At 41.7% G+C, this 17,283-nt stretch overlaps 2 protein-coding genes across 2 annotated transcripts; one reads left to right on the top strand and one right to left on the bottom strand.

Moving 5' to 3' along the window:
• Positions 1-355: 355 nt before the first annotated feature.
• Positions 356-17,264, top strand: LOC105682907 (ionotropic receptor 75a-like; the record flags this gene model as incomplete). Its single annotated transcript, XM_048650808.1, has 9 exons — positions 356-419; positions 14,616-14,785; positions 14,908-15,216; positions 15,297-15,424; positions 15,589-15,759; positions 15,886-16,094; positions 16,221-16,435; positions 16,571-16,845; positions 17,050-17,264. Coding segments are annotated over 9 exons (1,752 nt in total), but the record flags the coding sequence as incomplete, so codon positions are not given.
• Positions 1,422-12,636, bottom strand: LOC105683507 (fatty acid synthase-like). The gene is made up of 17 exons (XM_048649831.1): positions 11,760-12,636; positions 11,356-11,674; positions 11,032-11,279; positions 10,677-10,908; positions 10,046-10,464; positions 9,660-9,953; positions 9,383-9,593; positions 8,970-9,130; positions 8,541-8,858; positions 7,453-8,263; positions 6,477-6,875; positions 4,292-6,264; positions 3,310-4,147; positions 2,732-3,201; positions 2,397-2,651; positions 1,995-2,249; positions 1,422-1,845 (listed from the first exon to the last, which is right to left on the bottom strand). The coding sequence occupies exons 2-17, from the start codon at positions 11,537-11,539 to the stop codon at positions 1,711-1,713; spliced, it is 7,203 nt and encodes a 2,400-aa protein (XP_048505788.1). The 5' UTR covers positions 11,540-11,674; positions 11,760-12,636; the 3' UTR covers positions 1,422-1,710.
• Positions 17,265-17,283: the final 19 nt, after the last annotated feature.

Below are 17,283 nucleotides of genomic sequence, written 5' to 3'. Positions count from 1 at the left end.
AACAACATCAAAATACAAAAGATTACTGTAATGCGGCCCCATGAATAAATTCACATAACGTGAAAATAAATGATATATGTAATATTTCCTATTCTTGAAAATGCTGTATTTCAACAGCGCTAGCAATTGTTTCAAATTCATAGTTCATAATGATTCCAGTTAACACCCATAGATGGTAGGAATATCACCTGAAAGTAATTTATATTCCTCATGACAAAAGTAGAACTCAAAAATGAATATATTTCTGTACGTTGCAAAGCAGGAGGCTGCTCACACCGACCCTGTTAAGAATTGAAGTACCGCGGATCTCCGTGTTCTCTGCCTATCCGATTCTTCCTGATTTATTCGTTTCGCTGCATTGGTGCCGCAAGGTTCTCTCGGGTTCTTCGCCGATCCATTACATGAAGCATACAAGCCAGGTATTTCATTGTCAAATCTGATTTAATAAAATTCTGAGGAGGTGTAATCATCCCACATTGTTTCAAGAACTATTCCCTGATTATTGAAAATATTATTAACTTCGCATATCAAACCAAAGACCATTATATCACGATAGTTATTATCTTGGAAATAAGTTTCCTAACTGTTCCACATTATATCATGATCTGTCCTTGTAAAATCTTGTGAAACCTTGTTCCTAAATTATCCGTACAATAAAGCCTAAGTCTTTTCACAGGTGAAAAGCTAGACTTTTTCCTTTGTGTCCGAAAATCGTTGTTCCTTCGACCTTGACCAAAATCGAATAGTTGATTTTGGTACGTTCCTTTGCAAACATTCGACCAGCCCAGAGTTCATCAACGCCCTGAGTGCCAGAGTCTATATCTCTTTAAATTTTGATGATACATCAAATGGCGTCCAACATAGTTTAATTAGTGGTAGTGTATCAGTTAGCTTGGTTCAAAATATCCAAGTTGAGAAAACATGATTGCGATGTCGAAGTAAGACTTCCACCTTTAGAGCCAAGTGAGCTATGACCTTCGATAATATCTGTAAATACGTGAATTTAAAATGAGGTTCGTAACTTCTATTTACGCAACGTAGCTCGATATATGTGATTCCTGTTATCACTGTTAGAGCTACTTTCTTCCCTGCGGTCACGCTTTGTTATGAAAACAATAAACTGTTGTTTCGTTATACCTACGCCTCGACCTACGCTGTCATCTGCAAATGATGCCTTCCCCTTAAGCTGATTATGAGTATAGGTTGAAGCTTATTATCATGATTAATAATAACTCCTTGTATGACATGCCCCCTCTGATAATTTTGAGATATTTTTGAGTTGCCGTTTTTTTGTAAGAAATCGAGATTGACCAAATAATTAGGTACATGAAGTGGAGTTCGGCACAAAGAGAGAGAATCCGAGGAACAGATATATGAGAGACAATGAAGTTCTGTGAGGTAACGAGTATGTAAAAAAGAAATCACAATCATTGCGGTTTATTTAAGAAACGAACGAAGATGACGTCTACATACAGCGATTGATTATAACGTTCCGATATCCTAGCCTATGTTTTTAGAGTATGAGGTAAGTAATAAGTAAAAGTTTAACCATGGATGTATTGTCAACTTAATGCATAGTAAGAATAGTACGTGAAACGTCATCGAATGACTAAACATAAAATACATCATCTCCTTCTATGATTCCAATTAACAAGAGTTGAATCAATCCGGAGGTTAGGTCTTCGATCAAGATGAAGGTGGCACGGGCCATCATGGTTTACTTGGATCACGTATGATGTCATCTTCTTCGAGCTCTCCGTTAATCGCTGCTGCACAAATTTCGTCATTCAACACTGTGAGGTGGTTGCCATCAGCATACCGAATTCTTATATTTCCTTGGGTGAGCTGTAAAAGGTATGAAAGGCAATTAAATTTGTTGTTGCATTTAACCTTCACAAGAATTGTAAATCATCCCACTGACCATTTAACAAAATAAGAACACCTACAAAGTAAATTCTATTACACGACTCTACACTTGATACCAGATAACTCACCGAGCCCAAACCATAGTCTTCTGAAATCGAACGTACAGTCGCACGTTTAGGTTTTATTAGGATGATCGGTGCTTTGAGGGGTGGAAATGCAGATGGTTTGTATTTTCCGATAGCTCTGAGTCGATTATAAAGGCATAAACACATCAGTCTTAGAAATTCGGGTGTTAATTTACTGCTCATATGAGCAGATAATCCGTTCAAAAAGGTTTCCACCCTCTCCTCCCACGTATAACGATTCTGTAATTCCGCAAAAACCTGCAACCGCCAAACATTAGTTTGCGTGATCGATTATTCTGAAAATGATCGTGATGTTTATATATGTACATCAAATAGTCCGCCCAAGTTCTGTGTCGAAGCCATGTTCAAAACCAAATTCAAAAAATCAAGTGTCACTGGACTCACCTTTTTAGCAGCTGTGGGTGCAATATGATTGGTAAACTCCAGTATGACTTGAGTTTGAAACTCTTCATCCGAAGTTTCATTGAAATTTTGAGCAGCTAATGACTTCACCAAATCAGGCGAACCATCGATTAATACCAGACGGCCGCTACGTCCTTCAGACTCAAACCGTCTTGCAAGTTCTACAGCTATCAGACTTCCGAAGGAATATCCGACAATGACGAAGTTCTTGTGATCCTCATTCCTTGAATTAATATGCTGAAATTATGAACAATTGTCACTGTCATCCCAAAACACGGATCTGGAAATGCAAAAATAGAAGTAAAGAAGGTCCTCACAGATATGAAATACTCCGCCATGTCTGAAACCGACGATTGATGTTCCGCCGATAACCCAAGCTGTAAGCAGGTTGTCGGTGATTTCAGTTTGCCGACCAAAGGATCGAATACGGTGTGATATGCTTCGATTCCAGGGATCATAAAAACTTCTGTTCTTCCACCCTCCGCGGGTGTTTTCAATGGCATGCAAGCGTCGTAAGTATCTAAGGCTGTTCCCATAGTTCCATCAAGTAATTTCATGCCATCCCATTCTTTATCCCCATTCGTGACACTCTCCGAAATTGCGTCGTTGGAATTTTTCGTCGAAAGTTCATCTAGCTTTTGGAAGTTGAGAGTTCGAATATCTTGCGGAGTTAAAAACACGTCAAATTCCCGTTCCAAGGTTTGTTTAATTTCAACTGCCATCATTGAGTCCATTCCGAGTTCCGCTAGAGGTGAATGTGCGCTGATCGTAGTGAGGTTCTTGAGTCCTGTCAGTACAAAGAAAACAAGACTAGTAATCGGGTTGGAAGCGAGCTGAGCATGAATAGTAGTCGGAACAGATTTATATGAATCAGAGTTATTCAAGGTGTTATTACCCATTATGTTGAGGACGGTATCGACGATATTCAGAGCTCCGGCGCCGCCAACAACTTTTTCAGCGACGACCATACTGGACACGACAGGTGATTTCTGTTGCAGAAAACCATCGAGTTCTTGCAAGCAAGATATTATCGGCTGTGTGAGGGTTCCACCGATGACGATCTCTTGGTGGTCCTCTTGCATTTCTGCGACTAGACCTACATCGCCGATTGCTCCCCATTGGACCGCTAGGCCCGGCAGTTTATCTGCCACTCGAGCCTCGCATATTTTCTCCATTACGGAGTTGGACATTCCGTAATTTGTTTGGCCTGCGTTACCTCTGCCGCAAGAAACTGAGGAAAATACCACGAACTGCCTAAGATGCGGACACAGCGTTCTCGATAACTTGTCGAGATGCTTCGTGGCACGAGCTTTGACCCCGAAAGATTCTTCAAAGGCCTCGACCGTTTGGTTCTCGAAGAAGTTGTCCTTCAGCACAACAGCTAAATTGAAAATCGCTTCCACTGGGCCGAGTGCGATGGCTTCTTTCAATATTGCTTCGCAGCCTTCGCGCGTTGAGGGGTCTTGACCGGAAACGACGGAAACCTTCACACCGTAACCCCTCCAGATGTTGATACGCATTTGTTGGTACCCGTTACTGATTCCTTTGCGGGATGTGAAAACCAGTTTTTTAGCCCCGCGAAGCACGAGCCAATCGGCGAGTTCGAGACCGAAACCCCCTAAGCCACCGAGTATGAGGTGGCTGCCCTCCTCTGAACAGTAAAATCGAGGCAGTGCAAGCGGCCTAGCAGGAGACAATGCGGGTTCATCTTCATCTCGAATTTTCACGATGACCTGTGACAGGAATTATGAGACTGTTACAAATTCATTGCATTTGGGGAATAGAGGTCATTTCGTGGAATTCATGATATCAACATCAAAATGCGATATTCGGAATTTTCTGATTCATCATGATAATTTGTATAAGTCAATCCAAACCTTGCCGATATGTTTCCCAGCTGCCATGTATCGAAACGCTGCCTCAGCCTGATCCATCGGAAATACCGTCCTGACTAATGGTTTAACTGCACCGTTCCTAATTCCTTCGGCAAGCATTGCGGATAGTTTGCTTCTACTTTCGGCGCGACCGGTGAATAGATTGTCTAAGAGTATTCCGTGAAAGCTAATTCCCTTAACAAACGCCTCCATTCCAAGAGGATTGTTGGCCGCGAGATCGAATTTCCCAATCTCCAGAAATCGTCCTCCTGTCGTCAGGCAACGGACCGAAGCCTGCAGCTTTTCTTCGGCGAGAGAATTCAATACGATATCCACCCCTCGGCCATCTGTTTTTTGGAGAATCAATTGCTCAAAGCTTGAATCTCGAGAATTCCCTATGTGATCGTCGCTGATTTGTGGAAATTGGCTTCTGATAAACGCACGTTTCTCCGGCGTTCCGACGGTTGTAAACACTTCGCAACCTACGTGAAGTGCCAACCTGATAGCTGCTTGACCAACGCCACCGCTTCCCGCGTGAATCAAAACTTTATCCCCTTTTTTCATTTTTCCGCTCATTACAAGCGCGTAGTAGGCTGTCCCATATACCGCCGGAACAGTTGCGGCATCTTCCAAAGACCATCCGTCAGGTACCGTCCACAGGAGCTCCCTGTCGCAGACGCATAAGTTGGCCATTGCTCCGGTTTCAATCATCCCCATAACCGCACGACCGTCTGCATCTATACCGGAGTATTCGAATCCGATCACGCTTTCCTGCGCCTGTCTGGTCTTCGCGGCTACTTCGACAGCGAGCTTTCCCGTTCCCAACATGACGTCGCGGAAGTTGATCGACGAATAATATATTTTGACGATGTCTCTCGACTTCGACTCTGGCTGGATTATGCCCTCCACCCACTTGAGTGAGTTCAGGTCTCCACGTGTCTGTTGATTTATTCGGGCGTGATGAACCGGTCGCACCGGCAAAGCGTTCATTGCGAAAAACCGATAGGAACCCCACCGTTTTCCGGGACGAAGAACGTTCAGTGCCAAGCCCAAATCCAATTGGTTGGTATAAAATGGATTTTCCAGAGAAAATTTGGGAGCTTGCAAGTCTTGGATCAGTAACGCTTGTATCGTGTCGCCACCCGGTTCCCTTCGGAGACAGTTCACCAGACCCATAAGCCCACTCTCAAGATCCCCCTCGCTCACGAGTAGTATGCGATCGCGATGGCGAGACTCTTTACCACACTCTGCCTTTAGAAGAGCTTGCAAAGTAGAGACCCATGTGAATTCGTTATTGCTCACTTTGACGATATTAGCAATACGTCTGGGTGACCGTTCTTGTTTACGAAGTAATAGAACCAATTCTTCTTTCGTCCGTTTTTCCATCACAATATCGAGGCATTCGCTCTTCATAGATGACCAAATATCTCCAGAGGCCCCTATGGGTTCTCGAAGAATTACGAAACCCCTGTCCATAATCGTTGTTAGTAATTGCTTCAGTGCTGCATGATTTTTGCTCGAAAGCAGTCCGTTACCAACTCCCAACAGAGCATCTGATTCTCCGGCCAATTTATTCAAATCAGAGACATGAATGGTGGCCGGCAAGTCTTGACGTGACAACTCGTTAGCATTCGCAAAAATTTTAATGTCTGCTTGCAGCAGCGGTAAATTAGCCAAAATTTGCTGAATTGTCGGTGACATCAGGCGTTCGGTGGACATTTTGTCGTTATCATGTAATAATTCGATCGTTTTTATTGTTACGCCTAGATGGTTCTCAAGTGCAAGATGCATAGCAATCCGAATAGCCACCCGCAGATCAATCTCATTTCGATCTCTGTGTGTTACGAACTTAAAATCTTCCAGAACCGGCTCACTGGTTGGCTTCTTACGAGGTATAGCGCTGGCCTTCAACCCGCGAATCTCTACTCCACCAGCCTTGATGACGTCCAAGTCCGTATGAACTTCCACAGGAATGACTGCGAAAAAGGTAGTTAGCTTTTGAAATGGAATCAACCGTATATTGAACGTTTATGATTGCAAACATGCACGTGCGCAAACTGTGATTAAAGGTAGACAAGTGCCCACGGTAATAGGACCATTGATGGAATGTGGGCTGTCGTCAAGTCAAGTTATTCTCATTACGCTAAGGCTACGGCAGTTCGTACCTTCTCAAAAGTTTCGTCATTACCTTTCATACCCTCGGTCATGGTGCGGAGATACCTCGAATGCTTTTCTGTGTCTATCACAAGCTTCTGAATACCAGTTGGGACGAACAATCCTCGCGTATCGATCCCAAGTATCTTCATTTGTAACATATTATCCATAAAAGGTGCCCACTTCTTCTCCCAGGCTATGCGCCCCCTCGTTCCGTCAACCGATGCTCCTTGAATTGCTCGAAACAGTCCTGTGTATTGATATCCTCTGAGGCGTAACTCCTTGTAAACATCCCTTGATGTCATTCCTAGTTCCTCATGACCATCGCCCAACATTTCATCAGCAATGCATTCTTTTGCTGGGTTCGAAACTATTTGTGCGAATCCAGTAACGATGGCAGTTCCACCTTCATTAACTTCAAATCTGCCTGATCCTAATGCAAAATGATCCAGTTTTAATATACCCGCAGTGCTATCTGAGTTCAATCCTGACTTGAGGTATTCGCATACTGATTGTTTGATTTCAGAAGAATATGGTCGGTGATAATACCGGTTATTGTCTCTTCAAGTTTTTCTGTCAGTGCTTCGTCAATCCGATAGAATGATTTTTCAGTCATCATGAAGCCTCAACTCACTTTCCGGCATTATTAAAGTATTTTAAAAAAGTCTTCTTTTTTTTTTCTCAAGAACTTAGAAAAATCGCCAGACTACCCATAGACAAAGACCTTGTTGGAATATGAGCAATTCCATTATTGAAAATAGATTTCATCATGTTATTTGAATGAAAAACAGAAAATTGTGAAACGCCAACTCTGAATATTGTTATTGAGGGCTCATATTTTGACAGGGCCTTTGTCTAGGGTGTAATACCCTGAAGATTTTCGGAATTCTCAAAACCGAATAGCCTATTTTTTTGTAATACTCTCGGCATCATTCATTCCACATTTTGATCTGTCTATTTAAATATCAATGTCAGGTAAATTGAAGTTACTGTGTGCAATTTGATCTTACCCTTATGAACCATGATGGTCAAAATGACTTTTCCCGTCTTCGGTACTGTCGCCGCTCGATGAAACCTGACATCCTCAAACATGACTGAGAGTTCTGTGTATATTTCTCCTTGCATCATTCCTAGGGTTTCCCAAATCAAATCTAAATATCCTGTGGCGGGCACCAAGTTCCTTCCATCAACAACATGCCCCGAGATCCATTCGAACGATTCGTTTTCAACTGATATTTTTACAATTCTTTCTCCGGTTTCAATTTTCTGCATCGTCCTATAACTTATCACTTGCCAACTCTCCGAATGATTCCATCTGAGCAGTGGGGATATCATCGGAGTCTCTCGACTCACTGGGTATTGGACGTCGTCGTACAAATTGGTCAATTTTGGATGCAGACCAGCTTCGTACATTTTTCCAATACTTTGAAGTAACCCGGTAACGTGATCCCGGTGATTACGATCCATCAGATCAATGTTGATGCTACTCTTGCTCAATGAGGTCTTCAACACGGATTGTAGAATTCCATGGGGTGCGACTTCGATGGTTATCGCATTGGCGGGTATCAGGTAACATGCTTGCTCGAATAAAACCGGGCTGATCAAGTTATTGACGAAGTATTCGGCGGAGCATAATTTCGCCGTACCGGAAGTCCAATTCGACTGAGGCACAGAAGTGCTGAGCCATTTTTGGCTACGAGGCTTTGGATTGCGAATGATTTTTCCCAAATGCGGGTACAAAGTCTTGCCCAGTGTAGTCATGTGACGGGTGTGATAGGCGATGTTGGCACAGGCAATCATTTTGACTGGAATTTTCATCTCCTGGGCGAGAAATGGGGGGAAAAAATGAAATAAATTTTCCGCAGAATACGAATTCGAAATGTTTTTGCAAACGGAGAATCTTAGAATTTCAGATTCTACAACCTTGCACGTATTAAAGCAATCGCATATTTTCAATGACAGTTGATGTCAGCAATTGTATCATTTTTCGCAAGTAATTTTCCGTCGAAACGTATCAACAAAAAATGACAAAGTTTTGTGATCCTAAAAATTGTAAACGAAACTTTTAAAGTATCGATTTCAGATCAGTTGTTCTCACCTGCAACTTTGAAATGACCTTTTTCAAGGAGTCGGCAGGTCCACTGATTGTTGACGTTCGGGGACCATTGTAACAGGCGATTTCGATATCGCTTGGACATAGTATTTTCAAATCTGTGCTACTACATTCGACGGTTGCCATAGAACCTCGTATTGTTTGAACTTGGATGGATGCCAACCCTTGGAAATACGCTATCAAGATCGTCTGTTTTGCAGTGAGATCACCGACAGCGTACGCACAGCCCAATTCTCCTATCGAATGCCCAATAACATTATCTGGAACAATGCCCAGAGATGCCAGCACATCTATCAAACCAATCTGCGGACCAATAAATACCCAAATCTCAAAGATGCGCCATCCAACGCACCATTTGAAGCCTAAGTTGATTAAGGACTAATTTATGCAATGGTAGGTTGAAATGTACTTCACCTGCATAGCCGTGATACCGATGAAAGTGTTCATGATATTTTCTAATAGCTTGGGATCTTCAGCCGTCAGAATGCCTAAGACGTCGACACCATACGGCCTCAGAGTAGCGTCGCATTCTTTGATTGTCTTCGCGAAAACAGGAATTCTGAGCAAAGCTTTACCTGTCAAATTCAAGAATTATCAATCCATTCTATGGTCATCGCATTATGAAACATGTCCAATGACATGCCAAAGATGTTAGATATGGAATGGAGAAATTTTTCATTTCTATATATTCGGCCAAATATCTTTCGGTTTGCCAACTTTTGGGAACAAGTCACTTATTTTAGCTCATAAGAAGTTATTTTTTTTTTTGATTTTCATGAAAATCAGAAGTGCATGAGTGTAACTAGAAGCGTAATTGCGGCACTTACCCATTCCGGGCCATTGCGATCCCAATCCAGAGAACACAAAACATACCGATCGCTTCGAACCCGAGAAGTGCTGCACGTGGCGGATGTTCTTCATCGGTGTTTCCCGAGGTGGAAAAATTGTATACCCACGATAGAAATGCCCTTCGATCTCTTCGGAGTGTATATTGTGAAAAAGGCCGACGTATTCGACATCGAGCGGTCTGCTCTCGAGCTGTCAAAACGAAATATTCATTCACCTTGGTTAGACTAACAATAAGATCTTCCATCGCATACATACATCGTCCAACAAAATCGTAACAGCTTCCTCGGTTCGGCCTGACAGGACCACGAGTCTCGGCAGTCCGACAAGCCGCTCGTTATCGTCGGTCTTCTCTTTCGAATTCCACTCCAGCAAAACGTGCGCGTTGGCACCTCCGAATCCGAATGAGTTTATCCCGACGAGTCCACCCTCCCATGGCGTCGGTTCCGTGATCACTTGAATGCGACCGTCTTCCAGTGCTTTTATACCCTTGCGAGGTGTTTTGTAATGTATGTTTGGGGGTATGTACCCGGTCTCCATAGCGATGATGATCTAGCGATTGCGAGTAGTTGAATAACATTGGTCTTGGTCATTGGAGAACAAACTTTCCATTTCGTGTCCACATAGCATTGATGTTTACTGACCTTTGCGATCGAACACAGGCCACTTGCTGGTTCGGAATGCCCCAAATTCGACTTGATAGAACCAATTCGTAATGGCTTCGTTCTGCCAGGGCTGAATACCTGGTCAATAGCATCCACTTCTACAGGATCACCCACCTTAGTTCCGGTTCCATGTGCTTCCACGTATGCTATACTGGACGGCGGGATTTGGCACTCTTCGTAAAATTCCTGAAGTAGCTGCCGTTGAACTATATTTGAGGGAAAGGTAATGCCTTCTTCTTTGAAACCATCGCAATTCGTTTTCGTGTAAACTATTCGGGCGTGAATACGTTTGGCATCTTTGGCTTTCTGCAGATATACCACGGAAATAGCTTCACTTCGGCAATAGCCATTGCCACTATTATCAAATGACTTACAGGATCCGTCAGCGGCTAGCACGCCTGAAACAAAAATACCATGCGACACTGAAGTTATCACGTCAAGTAAGCGTTACTCCAAATCTTTTCTGTGAACTATTTCAATCAAATTTTCATCCGTGTACATCTGCCCACGCTCATTCATCTCTGTACTATTGTACAATCCATTGTCGTGATCATTCCTACTATTATAATGTTGCGTTTACACAGCAGACCAAATGCAAAGCAAATCTTACCAAGGAGATAGAATTGCATAGACACGTAAGGATGAAGACACAAGTTGGCTCCCCCGACGATGGCAGCTTCGCATTCTCCACTTCTGATTGCCCTAAATGCGTGATCTAATACGTAAAGACTCGAACTGCATGCCGTGTCCGTGGCGTAGCTGGGTCCAGTTATATCCAGCCACTGCGAGATTCGATTTGCCATCATAAATCGGCTGCAGCCCATCGCTCCGTATCCTTTCGGCTAGATGATTGATTATTCGCTTTGATTATTTGTGATTCTGCGGGTTTTAATATCGTCCCAATCTGCACCAGGCATTAAAAAAGTAGATCGCAATGAAAAAAGAAAATACCGTAACATGCTGACCTGATCTGCATAGAGCAAGATTTTTTCGGTCTCAGAGTAGCAGGTACCGAGGTAAACTCCTGTCCTCGTTCCTCGAAGTTTTCTCGGATTGACCCCAGCATCAATTAAAGCTTCATAGGTGTGTTCCAAAAGTATTCTAGCTACCGGATCCATACAATTTGCTTCTTCGGCAGAGATTTTGAAGAATTTATTATCGAACTTATCCACATCGTACACTTTACCAGTTCTTTGGGGTATATCTGGATGGTCTGCAATCATTGACGAGTTTATTTTAACGTAGCTCTTCGAAGAATTTCTATGAACTAAAACTATACCGGTAGGCACCTAATTTCCATCGGCGACCATCGTCAGTGATGAGATCCTTCTTGCTGAAAAGATTTCCCTCTAATTCCTTTACATTATTCGATTCTGGAAATCTTCCGGCGATTCCGGATATCACCACTTCATCGCCCGGTTCCGGAAAGGGCAATTCAGTCCGTTTGCATACCGTTTTATTTTTTTTCAACATTTCGCTTCACTCACTAGTTATAGTGGTATTTTGATCGGTGACTTTTCAAATACTTGGACTGAATTGAATCCTGAATTCTCACAGTCGTATTTATATAACCCACTCCTTCTTTCCTCCATCCGATTCGAATTATTCCTACAATTTTCAAATTATTTTCTGATTATGAAAACAGTTCATGACCGTTCTTTGTTCCATTATACTTTTATTCTTGCATAGTTACATATGAGGTGTTCAGAGCGAGCATTATAAATGAGGTACATTGCATGCGATCGTCTTCTGATACCACTTCAAACGAGCTGTGGAATCGATTTGAATTTTCCTCGCGATTGCGTCATATTTCCAATTCACCCAATGACCCGCGCTACTTTGCAAACAATTAGAGCAACGGTACTTTGTCGGTTTGTTGAACATGATCGTTTAACATTATTTCAAGTTCACGAATGGTACTGCTGGAGCGAATTGGAATGACACGATGTCCTCCTGAAAAATACAGTTATCACCAACCACGTGTGCAGACGCGTAACGATCAATTGATGCAATTTCTTGAACTTCTCATACGGTTCAGAAGACAATTTTTTTTCATCTTTTTTGATTACAAGTATCAATTAAATTCGCCGTTCTAGCGTTATGTATGTAATTGACGTCAAATTTTGACTCGGATGTGTTGTATCATCGACATATTGCCGTTCCACTATACATTTTTGAGTTACTAATGTACACTTTGAAAAGGCGGCGGTTGTTTCTTTTTTTCTGTTCTTCAAATTTATCGATTAGAAAGTTTTATTGTTGGTCCAATATCTGCAATCGCTTTCTTTGTTACGTCTTTCCTTCGTTTCGCATACCAATTATGAAGTAATCATCTGATATCCACCGGTGACCATCATCGTCGACCAGATCCACTCCGTTGAAGAGATTTTCTTGGAGTTTCTTGTGGTCTTCTGAATTTTGAAATCCTTCAGCTATTCCAGAAATCTTAATTTCATCCCCTGGTACTGGAAAGGGCAATACACCAGCCGCACTTATTTTCACACGGTTTCCTACCATATCGTAACCTCGGCTGTCACTACTGTCAAAATTTACATCCGCCTACAGGGCTATCTCAAAGACCGGAAAGTCACTCATGCCCCAGCTATCTGCAACGTATTTTTATATCATCCGATTCCCCTACCATAATGTTTGGCGGCGTATCAGATTGCGATCATATATCAGAAATTCACTGATGATCCGTGTTTGTCTAATGTTTGCAATGAACATTGTAATCGCTACCGCGTAGCACCTATAGTAATATAATCATCGAATCGGATCAAGGACGACTAGGTTTCTCTTCAAACACCTTGCCATATTTTTGGCGGTTACGAGTTTTTTTTTTTCACCCTCCTAAATTTTTGAGAATTCAAATTAACGCAATTCATGCGTTATAAAAGAAACACCCTGTATAGAAGCTATGAAATCTGCGCGAACAACATTCGACGTTGAACTCGTGACTTATGCAAAGATTTTCAAACCTCTTACGTTAGCCCGAGTGCGACATTTCGCATACTTACATAACGAATTGACTTACGAGAAAGAATGCAGCACTGCATCATGACAATCGGGCTTTAGAGTAACGCGTTAATAATTTGTATTGCGAACAATTCCATCAACTTCATTCCTGAATCGAAAGCTTTGGTATGATTCGGTTTTGAAAAGTCGATCAGCGGTTGGAGAATCATATCGTTCATTTCGCGTGTAATAAATTTACACGAAGAAGGCATCTCTGTACAATTCTATAATTTCAATGAATAGATCAATTCAGTTAGTAAATTCGGCTACTCGAGCCCAAAATAACCTAGGATAACAACTAAAACTAATCGAGATGTCTCCAATATGAAGTTCTACAAAAAATAGATGATCGATTTTCTTTTTAATTTGAATCCGTGAATTCCATTATTAGCATTACTGAACCCGTTAACTTATGAAGAATCAATATGCTGAAGAAAAAGTTATCGTGCGTCATGAAATTGGGAGTGATATTAGTACAAATAACGTGAAATGCTAACCTCCGAACCCTCATCTGTAATTCTGATGTCAAGTGCGGACGCATATCGAAATGAGCGATATCGTGACCTGCTGAAACATAGCGGGTGGGGTTTCAGAATTGCGAATTCAGCAAATCGTTTCTAGATATTTCATAATCCTGACTCCCTAGATCGTAGTCAAGTATAATCAAGTATCGTTCTTTGAATTGATGAAGTCAATTTTGACTGAATTGATTTCTTTTTTAGCATTCGCCTCAAGTTCTTTTTTGAATTTCCATCGAATTCAATTTGCATCTTCTTACGTACGAGCTGAGCGAATAAATCAATTACAGCCTAGAACAAACATTGTGTAACTATTTGATAGGATACGTTGAAGTGCACCTCAAAAAAAGTGTCTCCAACACCGTAGCAACTTCAAGGAGTCATTACACCTAAAGATGAAACATTCTGAAATTCTATCCGTTAGATATTTTTTGCGAAAAATTTTTACCCGCGATATGAAAATTGACTCGTTTCTAACGGTGCACCCCGTACAAGCTTTGTCGGATCACGGCATGCAAGACAATCACAGACGCTCTCAATTATGATTAGGTGCAATTGATTGTCAGATCAAACTGCATTGGTAATGATCGCGGGATCGGTAAATTTCACTCACTAAAATCATGTAAATATGTTAACATCAAGGTGGAATCGGTGGATTTTAGAATCACTAAGATCCTGAATACTTCAAGAGGTGTCAATCTTTCTAAACCAATTTAAATATCGGACGTATGGAAACTCCATCCACTGCAGAACTGCATAAGTTACAAATACGAACCAAATCGTTGTTACACCGAATTGGTCAAGCACCGAATTCCGACGATGCGAATGATAAAATTGTTCGCCTTATTGTCTCTAGTTACAAAATTATTTGCTGCAAGAAACGAATTGGTCAGAGATTATTTCCTTTACAAAAATATACACCGAGTTGTAGCATTTCTATGCGAAAATCAAACAAGTATGATCAGTTATAAGATCCGATTACCCCCGACTTTCATCTTAATTCAATACATTTTCAGATAACATCGATTTAACTAAAATTCTCAACAACGCGGGTATTTCGCTGGCAATATTGTATCCAGGGTTCAATTTTTCATTGGAAACAGTACTGAGAGTAGCGGATTCGTGCTCAGGAATTTTCCTGGATTTGAACTGTGGAAATTCGTACAGCGAGTACATTTTGACAGAGGTGGGTCAACGGATTTAACAATAATGACGCCACCAACAATGATTTCATGGTGCTCCGATGGTTTTCAACACTTAGAATTCACAAGTTCTTCGATCGCTCATTCATTGACGTGTTCGTTTCAGTGTTCGAAATATGGAGTTTTTAACGAATCGTATAACTGGTTGGTGTTCGGAAAAGATTTAGAGAAAAGTATACGGCTGATAGATGACGAATCGTTCGCCGTGACCACGGATTTCGTGATCGTCACGTCCGCGTCTAACGGATACAATTTATACGATATTTACAATCATGGAAAGAAATACGCTGGAAAATTAAACGTCACCAGGTTGGCATTTTGGCAGGAGAATAAGGGGCTGAATGTCTCGTTGGTTCAAGAAAAGTATCGAAGACGAGCTAATTTTCATGGCATGAAGTTAAAAGTGATCTGCGTTGTGAGTAACATAGGTATACGCATGAACGGACATTTCATCAATCGAGAGATGTGAGGTATGAATTGGTGTTTTCTTTTTAGACGCCATACAAGCCTGACAATGTCAGTGTCAATGATTACTTGCAAGATTACACCACCCGGCAATTGGACAGTATGTCGAAGTTCACCTACGCCGCTGTTTTGCACGTCGCAGACGTATTCAACTTCACGTGAGATGATAAAAGATTAATAACACTTTGTTCATTCGGTCAATCAGCCACTCACTATCAGAAGCTCGATATCATTCATAAAAATAGAACCAATCTTTGTACGGAACGAACTTTTGAATCCGATTAATGAAGAAGTGTTCACTTCTCTGTTTTAAATGATTCAGAATGGAAATTGTGGAGAGCAGTTTTTGGGATCAGATCGATAGCGACGGCAATCACTTGGGTATGGTTGGAATGCTACATCGGGGTGAGGCAGATCTAGGAGCGAGTCCAGCCGTTATGTCACACGAACGAGCCGATCTTACCAAACTTCTCTTTCCTTTATGGCCATTTCGGTACGCGATATACATATGAAATATCATGTACAGTGTTTGCCCTATACCAAAATGCTACTGGACAACGTGGCAGAAGAAAGTTATTGATCTTTCTCGTATCAACTGACCAATATCATGTTGTCACAGAAGCTGCTTCATGTTTCGATCGATTACAACGAGGGTGAGCGATGAATTCATACGTCCGTTCACCCTCTTGTCTTGGATGATTACCGGACTGATGATCATAGTTTACATCATCATTCTCGGTCTGACTTTCAAAATCGAGGTGATCGAATACAGGTTGGACACGTGGAACGAAGCGATTCTAGCAATAATCGGAGTGATGTGTCAGCAAGGTAAATTACACGTTCGTGCAGGGAGCAGGAAAAAAAATTTAGACTCTTCTGGTCATAGAATTGTTTTTATCCTAAAAAAATTTTGATTGCGTGAACGTAATGCGTTAATGGACTTGAATTTTGCAGGGTCTACCTTCGTACCGAAATGTCTATCGGGTCGCTTAGCAATCATGAACGTATTAATATTCAGTCTGTTAATTTACAACTACTACTCGGCTAGTCTCGTATCGGCCCAGTTGAATATGCCACTCGATAAAATGAACGACTCTCTCAATCAGCTTGCCGACAGCAAATTCGAAGTTGCATTCGAGCCGATCACGTACGTGAATCATGCGTTCAAGGTGATACGAACAAAAATAAAAATCAGAAACTACAGATTCGAAATATTCAGTGTAGAAATTCCGATGTCAACGACGTGATCTGAATACGTGAACCTTTGGATTAGAAAAATGACATGATCGTTCTTGCTCCGACAGGCTTTGCAAAGTTGGGACGTCAAACAGTTTTACAAAAAACGTTGGGAGCCGCTTTCCGACAAGGAACGTTTCATGCCTTTGGAGGAAGGGTTCGAAAGAGTCGCCAAGGGTGGTTTTGCTTATCACACAGATCCGAACACAGGTTATCCCTACGTCGAAAGATTATTTACGGACGATATGATCTGCGAGCTTACCGAAGTCCACCTGTATCCACCCCAGAAATTGGCGGTCTGGGGAAAACACAACAGTCCGTTCTCAAAAATCATCCAGCTCGGGTAATGAAATGTCAATCGTTTTTCGGACGTCCATTTTCGACGTTCGAACAAAATGGCGAAATACTTGAACATATCAGAATCATAAATTCACCGGAAATACGTCAACCGATTTCATACAAGCAAGCGTTTTTGTACTCAATCTAATGCACAATCGTTATTGTGTGCGAATGAATAACATTTTTCTATGCTATCTGACTGTTACAGTATGACGAAACTATCGAGCGCGGGACTTCTGACCAGGCAAGTAAAGCGCTGGGCGGCCAGAAAGCCTGTATGTTTTCGAGAAAATTCCGTAATACAGAGTGTATCAGTCCTGTCAACTGGACCGATGTTTCTCATTTTGTGTACAGGCATCGTCCTAGCTTCTGCGATATGTATTTTAGAAAATTTATTCTTCAAATTCCGCGGTTCATAAAATTTCAAAATGAAAAAAAATCA

Source organism: Athalia rosae, chromosome 2 (assembly GCF_917208135.1).
Source record: "Athalia rosae chromosome 2, iyAthRosa1.1, whole genome shotgun sequence".
Classification (NCBI taxonomy): Eukaryota; Metazoa; Arthropoda; class Insecta; order Hymenoptera; family Athaliidae; genus Athalia; species Athalia rosae.
Note: the sequence above shows the minus strand (reverse complement) of the source record. Positions and strands in the feature narration are given on the sequence as shown.